The following is a 17,099-nucleotide window of genomic DNA, read 5'->3' as shown; positions in this document are numbered from 1 at the left end:
TGCCCACCTTGGCCTCCCAAAGTGCTGGGATTACAGGCATGAGCCACTGCGCCCGGCCCGAAAGGGCTATTTTTAACAATTCTAAGAACTACTGAATGTAAACGTGAAAATAAAAATGTCTGATAAAGAAAACTACATTTGTGGAAATATTTATTGTAGAATACTGTGTTTGCCAATGGAAGCCTGACTTTACTCACAGCCTTTATCACTTGAATCTCAATCTTACGATTACCTACTTATTTTTTTAAGCTATAATTTTACTTATAAATGTAGCTTAATTTCATGTATTAGAAAGCACAAGCTAGTGTCTTATGCTTCCTAAGTGGTGGCTCAGTGGCTTTACAACCTGTAATCTCAGCACTTTGACAGGCCAAGGTGGGTGGCTCACTTCAGCCCAGGAGTTCGAGACCAGCCTGGGCAACATAGTGAGACCCTGTCCCTACAGAAAAAGAAAAGAAAAAATACAGGCCGGGCGCGACTTCAAGACCAGCCTGGCCAACATGGTGAAACCCTGTCTGTACTAAAAATACAAAAGTTAGCTGGGTGTGGTGGCGGGCGTCTGTGTTCCCAGCTACTCGGGAGGCTGAGGCAGGAGAATCGCTTGAACCCTGGAGGTGGAGGTTGCAGTGAGCTGAGATCATGCTACTGCATTCCAGACTGGCAACAGAGAGATTCCATCTCAAAAAAAAAAAAGTAATGCAAAGTTAAGTTTCTCCTCTGTCAGTACTACTCCATCTTTCTCTCTATAAAGCCAGAGGTATCTTCCCCATTTCTCTCTATAGATTAACTCTATTTGTGTACTCTGGATCCTGTCATTCAGTAGTGCCTCCTTATCCATGGTTTTACTTTCTGAGGTTTTAATTACCTGTGGTTAACTGATCTTCAAAAATATTAATTGGAAAATTCCCAAAATAAACAATTCTTGAGTTTTAAATTACACAATATTCTGAGCAGTGTGATGAAATCTCCTGCCATCCCACTGCATCTCACCCAGATGTGAATTGTCCCTTTGTCCAACATATCTACACTATATTGGCTACCGCCTGTTAGTCACTTAGCCCTCTTGCTTGGTTACCACATCAAAAAAATATAGACCATATCCCCCTTGGATAAAGAGGAACTGTACTAGATTTTGCTTGCTTTCACTGAGAAAATTAAAAAGCAAAGATAGTAATGTGTAGAGAGCTGAAAAGTCACTAGGCCGTGGACAAGTGTAAAGTCGAATTTTAAAATGGAGACTGTCAAGTTCATGCCATCAATGCTGAAAAGGATCTTAGGGTTTTAGGGAAAAGCTACCATTGTTAGAACTGACGAAAAAAAAATAAGGCTGATAAGAAATAGTGTGAAAATTTTAAGGGTTAATCATCAGCCCTCACCCCAAAATAAAAATCACACAATTCAGCCTGATGAACTAAGGTTTGGAACTTACAAGACCTTAGACTTTTTTTATTTGCCTATTCCTCAAAAACCAATGAGGACACAAACCAAATCATTAATACTAGTAATCTCTGATGAGCGGGAGTACAGGGGGCAGTGCCATTACCAAAATAAGCACTTCCACTTGTTATTTCATATATTGCTGTACTGTTGCTTTCTAAGCATGTATTGATTTTATAATAAACAACCAACCACCTAGGAGACAGCCTGTGATCTATAGTGTAAGGCATAAAGTAGATGCTAAAATATAAAAATGCTACACTGATGATAGTGAAGATCAATTAGCCTAGGGTGAAGCAACCTCTCCCAGTCCAGTGACAAGAAGAGTTTCACTCCTTACCCAACAGCGGTAATTCTGCATCAGATTAAGCCTCACGGCCTGAATACTGCCATCGTAACAGCCAGTGTAAATCTGGAGAAAGACAGGTTTATAGTGTCAGACCAAAATACATACAAACTACAAAACACCCTCAAAACAAGTCACAAGCTCCCTGAAGCAGCTACAAGAAAACAAAAACCTAAATCAAAACCAGCTCCAGAGTAGTAGAATGGGAAAGTAGTTTCCAGATCTTCCAGTCTAGGTATTTTGCAGCTGTGCTCCTTAGAAAGCCACTTGGGCCAGGGCAGAGAGGAGTGGCAGGGCTCAGAGGCACCCACTTGGCCTTTCTACTTTAACTAGGGTAGCCCTGGTTTCTATCGGGTGCTCTGTTAGGCACCTGTATTTCACTGGAAAAGAAAGGATTCTACCACTCAGAGTCTGAAAAACATCCATTCTGGTTCAACTCCGTAACTTAAAAGTAAAAAAAAAAGGCTTAGCAGGGTTATGTGAGTTGGTTTCTACTTTTAGATCTGCTGTAACCATGCCACACTGGCCAAATCTCCTGACTCCATTCCAGTGTTCTATTCAGATCATGTCTCTGGAAAAGGCACCACTCAATTTTTTGAAGCATCTTAAATTTACCTTCTATTTAACTGTAGTTGATACTACCATTTTTATTGTAATAATTTTGGCTGTTAATAGACAATGGAATATTCAACACTGTCCCCTGGTTACTTCCCTATTATGCCAAGAGATGGGAAGGTACTTAACAATGAGGCATATCAGAAGCAGATGTCACTTTTGGAAGTGACAAGAATTTTTTAGCAAACACATTCAAAAGCAAATATCTGACATGACAAATAACACTTACCATGCTTTTATGGATGGTCATACACATAATCATGTCTTTGTGTCCTCCATAAACTTGTAATCGATCATGAGACTTAGGCAGAAGAAAAAAAAAAAGAAAGAATTAAAGTTATTTATACCTTGCGTTTAATAAGTACAGTCCCTAAAGGCCTTTGGCAGGTTTAAAACCACACCTGAGGCGCTAAGTGGAAGCACTAGTAGCATTCTAACAGAAATATAATCTAACGACAATTTTTCTTTTACATTCTACTATACAAGGAGGGAGCTGGTAATTAGAATTAATAAAATCAATTTTGTTAGAATCAGAGTTTCAAACTTGAAATTGCACACAAAGAGAACTATAAATTAATTAGAACTAGAAATTAAGTTTTGACACCCATGACCCAGTTCAAGTGTCTCAGAGCAGTTTCTGAAAGTTGTAGTCCACAGGCCAGCTGCTTCATAATTATCTAGAAAGCTTGTGAAAATGCAGATTCCTGGGTTCCATCCCACCTTACTGTATCAAAAATCAACACTGAACTCAAAATGACAATCTCCCCAAATCACTCACGCAAAATACTGAATCTAAATTCTACCTGTAATTCATAGACACGAACAAATTTATCCAGGCAAGCAGTCACCATCACCTTTCCTAGGATATTCACCACAGTCACTGCGTGATTGTGACCTTTATAGATCCGCACGAGCTCACCAGTCTGTGTCAGAAGAGAAGTAAGAGTCACCAGACTGACTTTTGAGACTCCTTCCTGGTTATAATTCTATAATTCTAAGAGGCATAATTCTGAGGATACTGTACACATACAATTAATACAATTAATAGTGTTAATTAACTGTACAAATAGTATTAAAAGTATTAACTTTAATGGCAGAAGTATTCCACAATCATTTATTACATATACAAAATACATGGATTGTACCCTGATGGAAAGACTCTAATGTCATGGAAAGAAAGCGCCCAAAACTCTATCTGTATTTATAGCCTTCCAAGTACTTTTACCTTTTCATTTCACTGGATCTAGACCACAAGTCTATCAGTTGGGAATTATTACTCTGAGGTTACAGACCAGGAACTGAGCTTCAAATTATTATTCTGAGGTTATAGACCAGGAACGTAGCTGCCTCTACGACCTGAGAACACTCTCTCAGCTGTTTCTGTTGTTCATTTTTTTAAGAGACAGGGTCTCACAGGCTGGGTGCAGTGGCTCACGCCTATAATTCCAACACTTTGGGAGGCCGAGGTGGGCAGATCACTTGAGCTCAGGAGTTCAAGACCAGCCTGGGCAAGAGACCCCATCTCTACAAAAAAATATGAAAAAATTAGCCAGGCATGGAGGCTCATACCATTAGTTCCAGCTACTTGGGGGGCTGAGGTGGGAGGATCCCTTGAGCCTAGGAGGTGGAGGCTGCAGTGAGTCAAGATTGCACCACTGCACTCCAGCCTGGATGATAAAGTGAGATCCCCATCAAAAAAAAAGATAGAAAGAAAAAGAAATGGGGTCTCACTTGGTCACCCAGGCTGGAGTGCGGTGGTGGTGTGATCATACCTCACTGCAGCCTTGAACTCCTGGGCCCAAACAATCCTCCCACCTCAGCCTCCTGAGTAGCTAGAATTACAGGACACACTGCCATGCCCAGCTTATTAAAAAAAATTTTTTTAAGAGACAGGGCCACTATTTTGCCTAGGCTGGTCTCAAACTCCTGGCCTCAAGTGATCCTCCCACCTCAGCCTTCCGAGTAGCTGGCATTACCGGTGACAGCCATTGGGCCCAGCTCTCAGCTGTTTTTACTAGTTCTATTTTAACTACATATCATACCCACTTTCAGAAAGCCTCAGCTGCTCCGTTTATTTCAAGTTTAAATGGGGCATTCAAACTAAACGTTACATAAACTTTGAGTCTGTCTGTCCACCATTAAAAACGTTGATGAGGTAGAATTTCTAGGTTACATAATATTATCCAAGAGCACATGCATAGGGATGATGACAAATTCCTTTGGTGGATAAAGGGCTTAATTTAAATTGCAAGAGGTTTAAGAAAACCATCAAGCTTTAACAATTATTTTATTCAAAGTTTCTTTACACAACACCAACATAGCTTACATGAATGTTGTGGGCATGGACTGACTGATCACTGGAGCCACTGAACACGAGATCATTCACCACCTTAAAGAAAAAAATTCAACATGTCAGATTCTGTATACAGTTCTCAATTTTCTCTACAGCTTGTAATACACATTGGCAAATTCTAATTTCCATCCTATTTTGAGATGAGCACAATGAACCAGGTATAAAAGTTTCTCAGACAAATTTTCTTAGCTGAAACCTATCCCCCCTACCAAGCAGGCTAATTAACTGAGAATGTATTATTAGGTTTGTTACCTTTCCACAATGACCATGAAGCAGCCTAGAAAGGCATTCGAGTATACCCACTCTATAACAAAATACACTCACTGCTTTTCAAATGAAAGTGCATCACTTGGTGATGTTGGTGTGAAGAAAAGGTTTGCAATCTCCTCACTTTCTGAGGTGGTGTTTCTAAATGATGCGTGAGACAACATGGGAAATGCCATTTAAAATCCTTCTCTGTTTTGTTTTGCTTTGCTTGAGTCAAGGTCTCACTCTGTTGCCCACGCTGGAGTACAGTGGAGTGGCACAATCATGGCTCACTGAAGCCTCGATCTTCTGTGCTCAAGTGATCCTCCCACCTCAGCCTCGTGTGGAATACAGGTGCACACCACAACATCTCACTAATTTTTGTATTTTTTTGGAGAGATGGAGTTTTGCCATGCTGCCCTGGCTGGTCTAGAACTTCTGAGCTCAAGCGATCCCCCTGTCTCGCCCTCCCAAAGCGCTGGGACTACAGATGAGAGCCACCCCGCCTGGCCTCAAAACCCTTCTATTTGTGCCAGACAATTCCTATTCTCTCACACTGTACTTGCCTTCATGCAAAGAATGGTTTTGCTATGGCCCTCCAGAGTTCTGAGGAGCAGTCCATTCCGGGCGTCGCGTACACTAATGGTGCAGTCATAAGAGCCCACGACCAGCAGTTTTCGGGCACCTTCCTGAGCTGTGGCAAGACAGCTGACTGCCCGGGGGCCATGGCATTCAAAGATCTCAAGTCGCTTGTTGTTCTGGGAAATAAGCCGAGATTAGAGCTAAAAACAACTTAGCTGGAAAACTCCAAAACGAACTAACCAAAATCATTACCTTGGTACAAACGCTCATTTCTGTCACCTGTACTCAAATTTTCATACCCACTCTGCAACCTTCATGTATCCATCTCTGCTATTTCCCACTCCAACTCTCTTTGCTGAACCTCCCCTACCCCTGATCTGAGGAGGGCAGACTCTTACATTATCAACTCCTTTAGAATTTCAACCCACACCATCCCCATCCTAACTAGAAACTGGTTCTCTTTTTATGCTCTCTTTCACCACCTGTAAGTTAATAACAATGAAAGGTGAACCTTTTTTTTTTTTTTTTCAAACTCTAGTGCGTTTTCCCTGACACAGACCCAGGAACTATTTCTGTCATCCAAAATTTAGGCAATCTCTGTGTCATGCTGTTTCCAAAAATCTCTACTTAGAATTACCTTCCTAGGCAATTTCAGTAAGTCTCAAATTCTCCACTTTTTTTTTTTTTTGAGACAGAGTCTCGCTCTGTCGCCCAGGCTGGAGTGCAGTGGCGCCAGCTCAGCTCAGTGCAACCTCCACCTCCTGGGTTCAAGTGATTCTCCTGCCTCAGCCTCCCGAGTAGCTGGGATTACAGGTGCCCGCCACCACACCTGGCTAGCTTTTATATTTTTGTAAAGACAGGGTTTCACCATGTTGGACAGGATGGTCTTGAATTCCTAACCTCAGGTGATCCGCCCACCTCAGCCTCCCAAAGTGCTGGGATTACAGGCGTAAGCCATCATGCCTGGCCTAAATTCTCCTTATTATGATGTTCTTTTGGCACCTGGCTCCATGTCATCTCTGTCATCATTTAGTAGACTATAGAAGCCTAATTATACCAGAGTGACAGGGTCACATCCTGAATCCCAAAACATTCTTTTATCTCAGATTGTAGACTTCTTTCCTTCATTCCCCAACCAACCCTGTTCATTAAACCTCCCAATTCCACAAAAGTTCTTTAGGTGCATGCCTGGAATAAGGCTTCTAAAAACTAAGTAGCTGATCATTGCTCAGATAGGCTCAATATAGGCTGGGAGCCTATATTGCTGAGCAATGATTTCAGCCGTCTTGAAGTGCTAGGGAGACAGACTGAATGGACCCAGAGGTGGGCCGGCCTGGTGAACAGTCCTGGTTTCCTGCTGTGACTCCAGAAGCACTACATTCTCAGAGTATGGACAAACTAGGAAAAAGCCCAGCCCTCATTTTCAAAATTCGCATCTATGCAGAGATTCTCAAATGTCTGTCTCTAGGACCATCTTCTCCAGGGCTTTTCAATCCTTTTAAAGAACTTTTCCATTTGAATTTCTTGTCATCATCTCATCATTTTGCCTCAAGATTGTCTTGCTCCTTCCTTCTGTCTACTACTTAAAAAAAAAAGAGAGACAGGGTCTCACTCTGTCACCCAGGCTTCAGTACAGTGGTGTGATTATAGCTTACTGCAGCCTTAAAGTCCTGGCCCAAGCAATCCTCCTGCCTCAGCTTCCTGAGTAGCTGGGACTACAGGCATGTGCCACCATACTTAGCTTTTTTCTTTTCTCTTTTTAGTTAAAAAATCTTTTTTTGGCCGGGCGCGGTGGCTCAAGCCTGTAATCCCAGCACTTTGGGAGGCCGAGATGGGCGGATCACGAGGTCAGGAGATCGAGACCATCCTGGCTAACATGGTGAAACCCCGTCTCTACTAAAAATACAAAAAAAACTAGCCGGGCGAGGTGGCGGGCGCCTGTAGTCCCAGCTACTCCGGAGGCTGAGGCAGGAGAATGGCGTGAACCCGGGAGGCGGAGCTTTGCAGTGAGCTGAGATCCGGCCACTGCACTCCAGCCCGGGCAACAGAGCAAGACTCCGTCTCAAAAAAAAAAAAAAAAAACTTTTTTTTTATTAATTTTTTTTTTTTTTGAGAAACAGGAGTCTTGCTCTGTTGCTCAGGCTGGTCTCGAACTTCTGGGCTCAAGCAATCCTCCTACCTCAGTCTCCCAAAGTGCTGGGATTATATGCATGAGCCACCATATCCAGCCACTTCTGTCCACTTCTGATAATCTCACAAAAGAGAAGATAATTAGGTAATTATCACATTTTAGCTTTTAAAATATTTTAAATTTACTTTCCTCTACATTTCTATTGCCCTAATCCAATTTAATCAGACTTAGAACTTGTCTGCATCTAGAATGCAAAAATCTTCACTAATTGCCCTTCTGTGATGTATCATATCAAATACACCAAATCACTTGGCACTTGATTATATACACACTAGATTCTTCTAACTTGATTTTTAAGTTTCCTGTAGGCAGAAACCATGACATATTTTAATGCACATCTTCTGTTAGTTCCAGCTAGCATGTGGCCTATGAATGACACTGTAACAGTACCATTCTAACACATGGTTACAAGATGACCAGGGGATATGGTGCCACAATTAATTAGCAATCAAACCTATCAAGTCTACCTCTTAGATTATATCTTTCCTCCAGTCCCTTCTCTTCATCCTGTTTAACCTTTTTCATGTCAGCTTCTACTACAAAGCCTCCTAAATGGTCTCCCTGCCTTTGCTAATACCAATCTTTCCCAATCTTATCAACTCCAGTGACTTTTCCTGAAACATGATGGGATCATGTTTCTCATACTTTAAAGCCTGTAAGATGAAGTCCAGCTACCTTATCAAAGCACACAGGGCCATCAAAAACTGAATCTTATCCTGGGGCCTAGCACATAATAGATGCTCAATAAAGGCTAGGTCAACAAATGAATTAATCTCTGGGTTAGGAAAGAATGAAGCCATTTGGGCATTATAGCAAACCTCTCGGTTCACCTCACAGACGGACCGCCCTCATGAAACCCTAAACCACTGCCAAACCACACCAATGTCATACTCAATGGAATTTAAGTTCATTTTTCTTCATTTATTTTTTAATATGGAATGCTTCATGAATTTGCATGTCATCCTTGCGCAGGGGCCATGCTAATCTTCTCTGTATCATTCCAAATTTAGTGTATGTGCTGTCGAAGTGAGCACTTAAGTTCATTTTTTATGATGTCATTCTTAAGTTGAGACAGACTAGTTTAATCCATGACTCATTATTTGGCCCCAAATCTTTAGGCTTGGTTTAATTTAGTGGAGTTACATTTTGGTCCTGGCACATTTGAGTAGAAGCAGAGAGAATGGAGGATCTTGTTTCACTTAAATCAGAAGATAACTGTGTTTGAGTAGCAGCTGATTCTGCTGCTTCCCCACAGAAGAAAACAGGAAAATCCCTGCCTGCTACTTCTTCCCACACAGACTCACACTATTTTCAAGTAGCATGGGAAGCAAGTCTTTTCTCCCCAACCACTAACCTTTATGTTGAAGGTGACCACAGTGCCATTTGCCAGTCCCGCATAGAGGATTCGCCACCTGCTGTGCAAGCAGAGGACCCGGTCTTCCAGCTGTAACTGCTCCACACACTCTCGGCTCTGATGAAAGCACATAACCTTGAATCAGCAGAGGGTACTGACAAATGAGATGTCAAAAACAGTTCCCCCAGAAGCAGACTTTAAAATGACTCTTATGTGGAAGAAAATATGACATTCTCTATTTTGTAGGGGACTATCTTAGATCTGTTTTTCCTTTGAAATATGAGGCCAAAGACTCCCAAGCTGTACGTAATGTGAAAATAAACGTAAGTTCTAGTATTGTTACCCATGTTTGTAACTTAGAATGTAGAGATTTTTCAAAGGGCACTATGAGTTGGGTCTTAGCCTCTTAAATTAAGAGGCCAAATATAAAAGACAAAGCTGTATTTTGACATCTAAAGAGAAAATCAGGATTATAGTTACGTATTTGATAAATGCGCTAATCAAATATGTGGTTTTCTGCAACTTACTCTCTATTTCAATAGCTCCCAAATGCCTCCTTCAAACTGGTGCCGGGTTAGCTGGGCTAAATTACTCAAGAAGCTTTTAAAATATATAGAACCCAAGCTCCAACACCATCCCTGAGACTCTTAATTCAGTGGGTTCTAGAATCTGTGTTGTAAAAAATTTCCCTAGTAATTCAGATGTACATGCAGGTTTAATGCCCACTGTTTGATCTGACCTTCAAAAAACGATTCTACCAGTTTCCTCCAACTAGATTATACTAGCAAATCTCTTTACCTAGAACCAAAAATTGGGCCAGGACATAGTACATTCAAAATTTATTGTTGAGGCCAGGCACGGTGGCTCACGCCTGTAATCCCAACACTTTGGGAGTCCGAGGCGGGTGAATCATCAGGTCAGGAGCTCAAGACCATCCTAGCTAACATGGTGAAACCCTGTCTCTACTAAAAATCCAAAAATTAGCCAGGCGTGGTGGCGCACGCCTGTAGTCCCAGCTACTCGGGAGACTGAGGCAGGAGAATCGCTTGAACCCGGGAGGTGGAGGTTACAGTGAGCCGAGATCACGCCACCACACTCCAGCCTGGGCCACAGAGCAAGACTCTGTCTCAAACAAACAAACAAACAAACAAAAACTTATTGTTGAAGGCTACTAAAGACCCAGATGTAGCTTTTTAAGTGGGCTTGGCACTAGATGTTAAAATCAAGATGGTTATAATTGGGTAGGGTGGGACAAGCTGTGGTTAGGATGAGAAAAGCTGTGGGTTGTCAAACCGTTGATCTCCTCTCCCAGCCTTCTTTCATACCTAAAAGAGTCAGTCACTTAAATTATTCAATTTCTCCCCTGAAAAAATTACAAACATAAGTGCCATATACCAAATTGTAAGATATAGCAAAAGACAGTGAATATGCCTAAATATTAAGATTCATGTTGCTTCCGGTTCATCCATATGAGATCTTTTGTAACTTTATAGGGGAAATTGAACATTACATAGTTATAAAAAAAGAACAAACTATTGGCACATCTACCAATACAGATGAATTTTCAAACACCATGGTGAGCTAAAGCTAGACATTAAAGAATACATGTGGCATAGTTATACTGACATGACAGCCAAGCACAGACAAAAGGCATCCATGACAGTAGTCAAAATAGTGATTAGCTTTAGAAGGTTATGCCTAGGGAGGCATTTGAGGGAAGCTTCAGGGCTATGAAATGGTCTATGTTTTGATCTTTGTGGTAGTTATACAAAGAAATATCTGCTTTTCTGCAAGCTGTATACTTAAAATCTGTGTGCTTTACTGTATGAAGTTATGTCTCGATGTCAAATAATGGTTACAAAATCTTCTTCACTAGTGTACATTCCTGCTATGCCAAACACTACACATTAGAACCCTTAATACTGAAAAGCTTTTTAAAATTTTTTTTGCTAATATTATGAGTAAAAACGGTATTCCTTGTACTTCGGTTTTAATTTGCATTTATTTGCAAGACTGTATTTCTTTCAGTTATTTCTATTTCTTAAGAGACTTGCTTGTTTTTTGTCAATGTATTTATTTCTTTGTTTTTTGAAAGACAAGGTCTCCCTCTGTCTCCTGGCTAGAGTGCAGTGGCGTGATTACTGCTCACTGCAGCCTTGACCTCCGAGGCTCAAGGAATCCTCCCACCGCAGCCTCCTGAGTAGCTGGAACTGCAGGCGTGGGCCATCACGCACGCCTAGTTTATTTTTAAATTTTTTTTGGAGAGATGCGGTCTCATCATGCTGCCTAGGCTGTTCTTGAACTCCTGGGCTCAAGCGATCCTCCCGACTTGGCCTCCTAAAAGTGTTGGGATTACAGGCATGAACCACAACACCTGGCTGTAGGAATTTAAAGGTATAAGCCCCTTACAACATATACCAAACCTATGTTTGTCATATCTTAAGTTACAGCTTTTCCCCCCATTTTTATATAAGACTATTTCTTGCCAAAATATGCTTACAATTTTTTTTTCACAAGTTTGTATAATTTTTTACAGGTTTGTACAAGTTGCCTAGCTAGGCTTGAACTCCTGGCCTCAAAGGATCCTCCTACCGCAACCTCCCAGGGCACTGGGATTACAGACATGAGCCACCGTGCCCAGCCTCTTTTTGTAGTTTCTTGAATTTTAAAGCTTTCTTCTTTTCTAATAGAAGCAATTAAAAATACAAATTTCCGGCCAGGCGCGGTGGCTCAAGCCTGTAATCCCAGCACTTTGGGAGGCCGAGACCGGTGGATCACGAGGTCAGGAGATCGAGACCATCCTGGCTAACACGGTGAAACCCCGTCTCTACTAAAAAATACAAAAAAACTAGCCGGGCAAGGTGGCCGGCGCCTGTAGTCCCAGCTACTCAGGAGGCTGAGGCAGGAGAATGGCATAAACCCGGGAGGCGGAGCTTGCAGTGAGCCGAGATCCGGCCACTGTACTCCAGCCTGGACGACAGAGCAAGACTCCGTCTCAAAAAAAAAAAAAAAATACAAATTTCCCTTTCAGCAATGCTTTAGCTGCATCCTACAAATGATATGTGGCATTTTCATTTAGTTAGATATTTTCTAATTTTCCTTGTGATTCCTTCTTTGAACCACAATAATTTAGAAGTATGTTATTTTCATCTCCCTATATTTGGGGATTTCCAAGATTTCTGTTACTGCTTTCTAATAAATGTCACTGTGGTTAGAGAACATACTCCGTATGATTTTGGTACTTTTAAATTGATTGAGACTTATTTAATAGCCCAGTATGAGGTCCTGGTGAATGTCTATGTGCGCATTCTTGAAAAAAATGTGTATTCTGCAATTTTAAGTGGAGTGTTCTATAAATGCTAATTGGATCTTATTTGTTAATGGTGTTGTACAGTTCTTTTTTTTTTTTGAAACAAAGTTTTTCTCTGTTGCCCAGGCTGGAGTACAGTGGCGCAATCTCAGCTCACTGCAACCTTCACCTCCCAGGTTCAAGTGATTCTCCTGCCTCAGCCTCCTGAGTAGCTGGGATTATAGGCACGTACCACCAGGCCCGGCTAATTTTTTTGTATTCTTATTTTTATTTATTTTTTGAGACAGAGTCTCATTCTGTTGCCCAGGCTGGAGTGCAGTGGCACAGTCTTGGCTCACTGCAACCTCTGCCTCACAGGTTCAAGCAATTCTCCTGCCTCAGCCTCCCAAGTAGCTGGGACTACAGGCACGAGCACCACACCTGGCTAATTTTTGTATGAGGGGGTTTCAACATGTTGGTCAAGCTGGTCTCAACTCCTGACCTCAGGTGATATGCCCACCTTGGCCTCCCAAAGTGGTGGAATTACAGGCGTAAGCCACCACACCCAGCCTAATTTTTTTGTATTTTTAGTAGAGACAGGGTTTCATCATGTTGGCTAGGCTGGTCTCAAACTCCTGACCTCAAGTGATCCACTCGCCTCAGCCTCCCAAAGTGCTGGGATTACAGGCATGAGCCACCACATCCAGCTGGTGTTGTACAGTTCTTATATATCCTTGATGGTTTTTTATTTAGTAGTCTATCAATTATTGAGAAAGGGTTGTTGATGTCCCCAACTATAATTGTGAATTTGTCTATTTCTCCTTTCAGTTCTATCAGTTACTGTTTCATATATTTTAGAGTTCTGTTATTAGGTACCTGTACTTATAATTGTTGTATCTTTTGGCTGTGCTGACTCATCATTATGGAATGTCCTCCTTTCTCCAGCAGTATTGTCCTTTTCATTATTTAAAGGGACAGTGTCTCGCTCTGTTACCCAGGCTGGAGTGCAGTGGCACTGTCATAGCTCACTATAACCTCAAATTCCTCAGCTCAAATGATCCTCTCACCTCAACCTCTCAAGTAGCTACGACTAGAGGTACATACAACCATGCTTACCTCACTTCTTCATTTTTTGTGGAGATGGGATCTCACTATGTTACCCAGGCTGGTCTGGAACTTCTGGTCTCAAGCGATCTTCCCACCTCAGCCTCCCAAAGTGGGATGCAGGCATGAGCCACAGTGCTCAGTCACTTGTCTTAAAGTCTACTTGCCCAATATTAACATAACCACTCCAGTTCTGTTACTATTTGGATAGTGTATCTTCTTCCATTCTTATTCTTTTACTTTCAACCCATTTTGTCTTTACATTTAAAGTAGTCTCTTTGGCTGGGCATGGTGCTGCATGCCTGTAATCCCAGCACTGTGGGAGACCAAAGCAAGGGGACTGCTTGTGCCCAGGAGCTTCAGACTAGTCTAGGCAACATAGCAAGACCCTGTTTCTAAAAAAAAAAAGGCCGGGGGGGGGTGGCTCAAATCTGTAATCCCAGCACTTTGGGAGGCCGAGACAGGCGGATCATGAGGTCAGGAGATCGAGACCATCCTGGTTAACCCAGTGAAACCCCGTCTCTACTGGAAAAAAAAAAAAATACAAAAAACTAGTCGGGCGAGGTGGTGGGCGCTTGTAGTCCCAGCTACTCCGGAGGCTGAGGCAGGAGAATGGCGTGAACCCAGGGGGCGGAGCTTGCAGTGAGCTGAAATCCGGCCACTGCACTCCAGCCTGGGCGACAGAGTGAGACTCCGTCTCAAAAAAAAAAAAAAAATTTTAATTAGCAAACCGTAGTGACATGTACCTGTAATCCCAATTACTCAGGAAGCTGAGGCAGGAGGATCACTTGAGCCCAGGAGTTCCAGGCTACAGCGACTTATAATCACACCACTGCACTCCAGCCAGGGTGACAGGCCAAGACCGTGTCTCAAAAATAAAAGTGTGTCTCTTGTAGACAACAAAGATTTTGATGTTACTTCTGTATTCAGCCAATTTCTGCCTTTTGATTTTAGTGTCAGTTCACTCACATTTAATATAATTATTAAACATGGGTAAATTTAGGTCTCCAATTTGCTATTTGCTTTCTATTTGTCTCATTTTTATTCCTCTATTTCTCCTTCTACCTTCTCTTGTATTAAGTATATTTTTAGCTTGCCATTTTAATCCCTCAATTGACTTTCTAAGCTCAATTTCTTTGCATTATTCTTTTTTTTTATTTTTTTGAGAAGGAGTCTTGCTCTTGTGCCCAGGCTGGAGTGCAGTGGCATGATCTTGGCTCACTGCAATCTCCGCCTCCCAGTTCAAGTGATTCTCCAGCCTCAGCCTCCCGAGTAGCTGGGATTACAGGTGTACACCACCACACCTGACTAATTTTTGTATTTTTAGTAGAGACGGGGTTTCACCAGGTTGGCCAGTCTGGTCTCAAACTCCTGACCCCATGACCCTCTTTGCATTATTAGTTTAGTAATTACTCTAGGGCAGTATTTCTCAAAGTGTGGTCCCCAAACCATCTGCATCAATATCACATAATACCTTATTAGAAGTGTAAATTCTTTTTGTTTGTTTTGGTTAATTTTTATGCTTTTTTGAGGTAGGCTCTTGTTCTGACACCCAGGCTGTAGTGAGGTGACACAATCATAGCTCACTATAACCTTGAACTCCTGGGCTCAAGTGATCCTCCCACCTTAGCCTCCGGAACAGCTACGACTATAGGTGTGAGCCACCACATCCAGTTCATTTTTATTTTTTTTATAGAGACAGGGTCTTGCTATGTTGCCCAGGTTGGTCTTGAGCTCCTGGCCTCAAGCAACCCTCCTGCTCTGGTCTTCCAAAGTGCTGGGATTACAGATATGAATCATAGTACCTGGCCAAGAAATGTAAATTTGTGAGTTTGACCCCAAGCCTACTGGATCAGAAGCTCTGGGAAGGGCTGCGTGTGGTGGCTCATGCCTGTAATCTCAGCACTTTGGGAGGCCGAGGTGGGAGGATCGCCTAACTCCAGGAGCTCAAAACCAGCCTGAGCAACATGGTGAGACCCTGTCTCTTAAAAAAACAAAAAACAAACAAAAAAAAAACCTCTGGGAGTGGGGACCAGTAATATGTGTTTTAACAAGCTGTCCAGGTCAATGTGATGCACGCTAAAGTTGTAAGCCAGTGCCTCTAGGGATTACATTTTTAAAATTATAACAATCTAGTTCAAATTAGTACTTATTCCCAGTAAAATATAAGAACCTTGTTCTAGCACAGCTCCATCCCCTCCTACTTCTTTATGTTCCTGTTATCACATATATTCCATCTATGTTATAAACTTAATGATAGTCTTATAAATTCTGCTTCATGTATCTCCATCTTTTAAAGAAATTAAGAACATATTGTATACAGTTTTAAACATAATTTTCTCATTTATTTCAGTGCATTTAAGTTTAAAAAACTCTCAGAGGAGATGTCCATTTCTAATTCTGCAGATTTAAAAAATTTATACATTTTGCTTTTTATTTATTTTTTTCCCTGAGACGGAGTTTTGCTCTCATTGCCAAGGCTGGAGTGCAGTGGCACGACCTCGGCTCACTGCAACCTCTGCCTCCTGGGTTCAAGCGATTCTCCTGCCTCAGCCTCCCAAGTAGCTGGGATTATAGGCATGTGCCACCACACCCGGCTAATTTTGTATTTTTAGTAGAGACGGGGTTTCTCCATGTTGGTCAGGCTGGTCTCGAACTCCTGACCTCAGGTGAATCCGCCCACCTCTGCCTCCCAAAGTGCTGGGATTACAGGCGTGAGCCACCACACCCAGCCTACATTTTTCTCTTTATTCTATCTAGGATTAATTTTGATACATGATATGCATAACATTTGTGGCAAAGACCAAGGAAGGTATATTAATAGTAGGAAGTGAAAAAATACTGGTGGAGACCGAAAATACAGTTTATGTCTAAGTCTCATATCTACCTAAAGCTACAACAATGTGCTAAACATTGTTTAGAAGCGAAAAGGAGACGGTGGGTAGAATGAAGCATCTGCCAGTGTCTCCACTCCACACAGTAAATACAAAACGACTCAATATGAACCACTTTGGATTTCTCTGGACCCACCTACCTTAACATCATAGCAACGGACGGTATGGTCACTGGAGCCAGTGTAAAGGGCAGCGTTCTTCCCAGATGTCTGGGTAACCAGGAGGCAGTTTACTTTCGAGGTATGGCCCTCAAAGACACCAACACATTTCCGACTCTGAAGTTTAAGCACAGACCAGATTCTTACTTATAAAATATAGAAGGATTAGATAATATATTTCCTCAAAAAAAAAAAAAAAAAAGATGCTAAAACATTCAGTTCACTGCTGTATCCTCAGTGTCTAAAACAGCACCTGGTACACAAAAGATGTTCAGTAAATATATGTTCACCAAATGCCAGCAAACAGTCATAGGCAATGAGGTATCTGAAAGTATATGTTTGTTGAGCCATACCAAAAAATATTTACGGCAATTCACTGTAAGATAGCCAGAATTTTAATTAATGTTTAGGGCAAAGCTTTCTGACATGGACCAAGGACCTAGCAAATCCAAACTGTAGCTAATTACCCACAAAAGATGTGCATTTGATAAGCAGCTTGTGAGAATGCACCATGGTATTAAAAAACATAT

The 17,099-nt window shown here is 41.8% G+C and overlaps 1 protein-coding gene and 1 non-coding gene across 8 annotated transcripts in view; both read right to left on the bottom strand.

Moving 5' to 3' along the window:
• LOC111529154 (zinc finger protein 106) overlaps positions 1–17,099 on the bottom strand; it is an 83,971-nt gene that overhangs the window by 5,938 nt on the left and 60,934 nt on the right. For all 7 annotated transcript variants that reach the window (XR_003306829.1, XM_026447846.1, XM_023195995.2 and 4 more), the window contains 7 exons: positions 16,552–16,686; positions 9,125–9,241; positions 5,564–5,755; positions 4,725–4,787; positions 3,202–3,321; positions 2,628–2,699; positions 1,778–1,849 (listed from right to left, as the gene is read on the bottom strand). Coding sequence is in view for 6 of the 7 variants with exons in the window: in XM_026447846.1 (XP_026303631.1) it covers positions 1,778–1,849; positions 2,628–2,699; positions 3,202–3,321; positions 4,725–4,787; positions 5,564–5,755; positions 9,125–9,241; positions 16,552–16,686 (771 nt within the window). In the remaining variant the exon portion in view is untranslated. The remainder of the gene's footprint in view (positions 1–1,777; positions 1,850–2,627; positions 2,700–3,201; positions 3,322–4,724; positions 4,788–5,563; positions 5,756–9,124; positions 9,242–16,551; positions 16,687–17,099) is intronic.
• Positions 8,698–8,804, bottom strand: LOC111529190. Its single transcript, XR_002727341.1, has one exon. It is a non-coding gene; the product is annotated as a U6 spliceosomal RNA (small nuclear RNA).

Source organism: Piliocolobus tephrosceles, unplaced genomic scaffold, assembly GCF_002776525.5.
Source record: "Piliocolobus tephrosceles isolate RC106 unplaced genomic scaffold, ASM277652v3 unscaffolded_108, whole genome shotgun sequence".
NCBI classification, from domain to species: domain Eukaryota; kingdom Metazoa; phylum Chordata; class Mammalia; order Primates; family Cercopithecidae; genus Piliocolobus; species Piliocolobus tephrosceles.
Note: the sequence above shows the minus strand (reverse complement) of the source record. Positions and strands in the feature narration are given on the sequence as shown.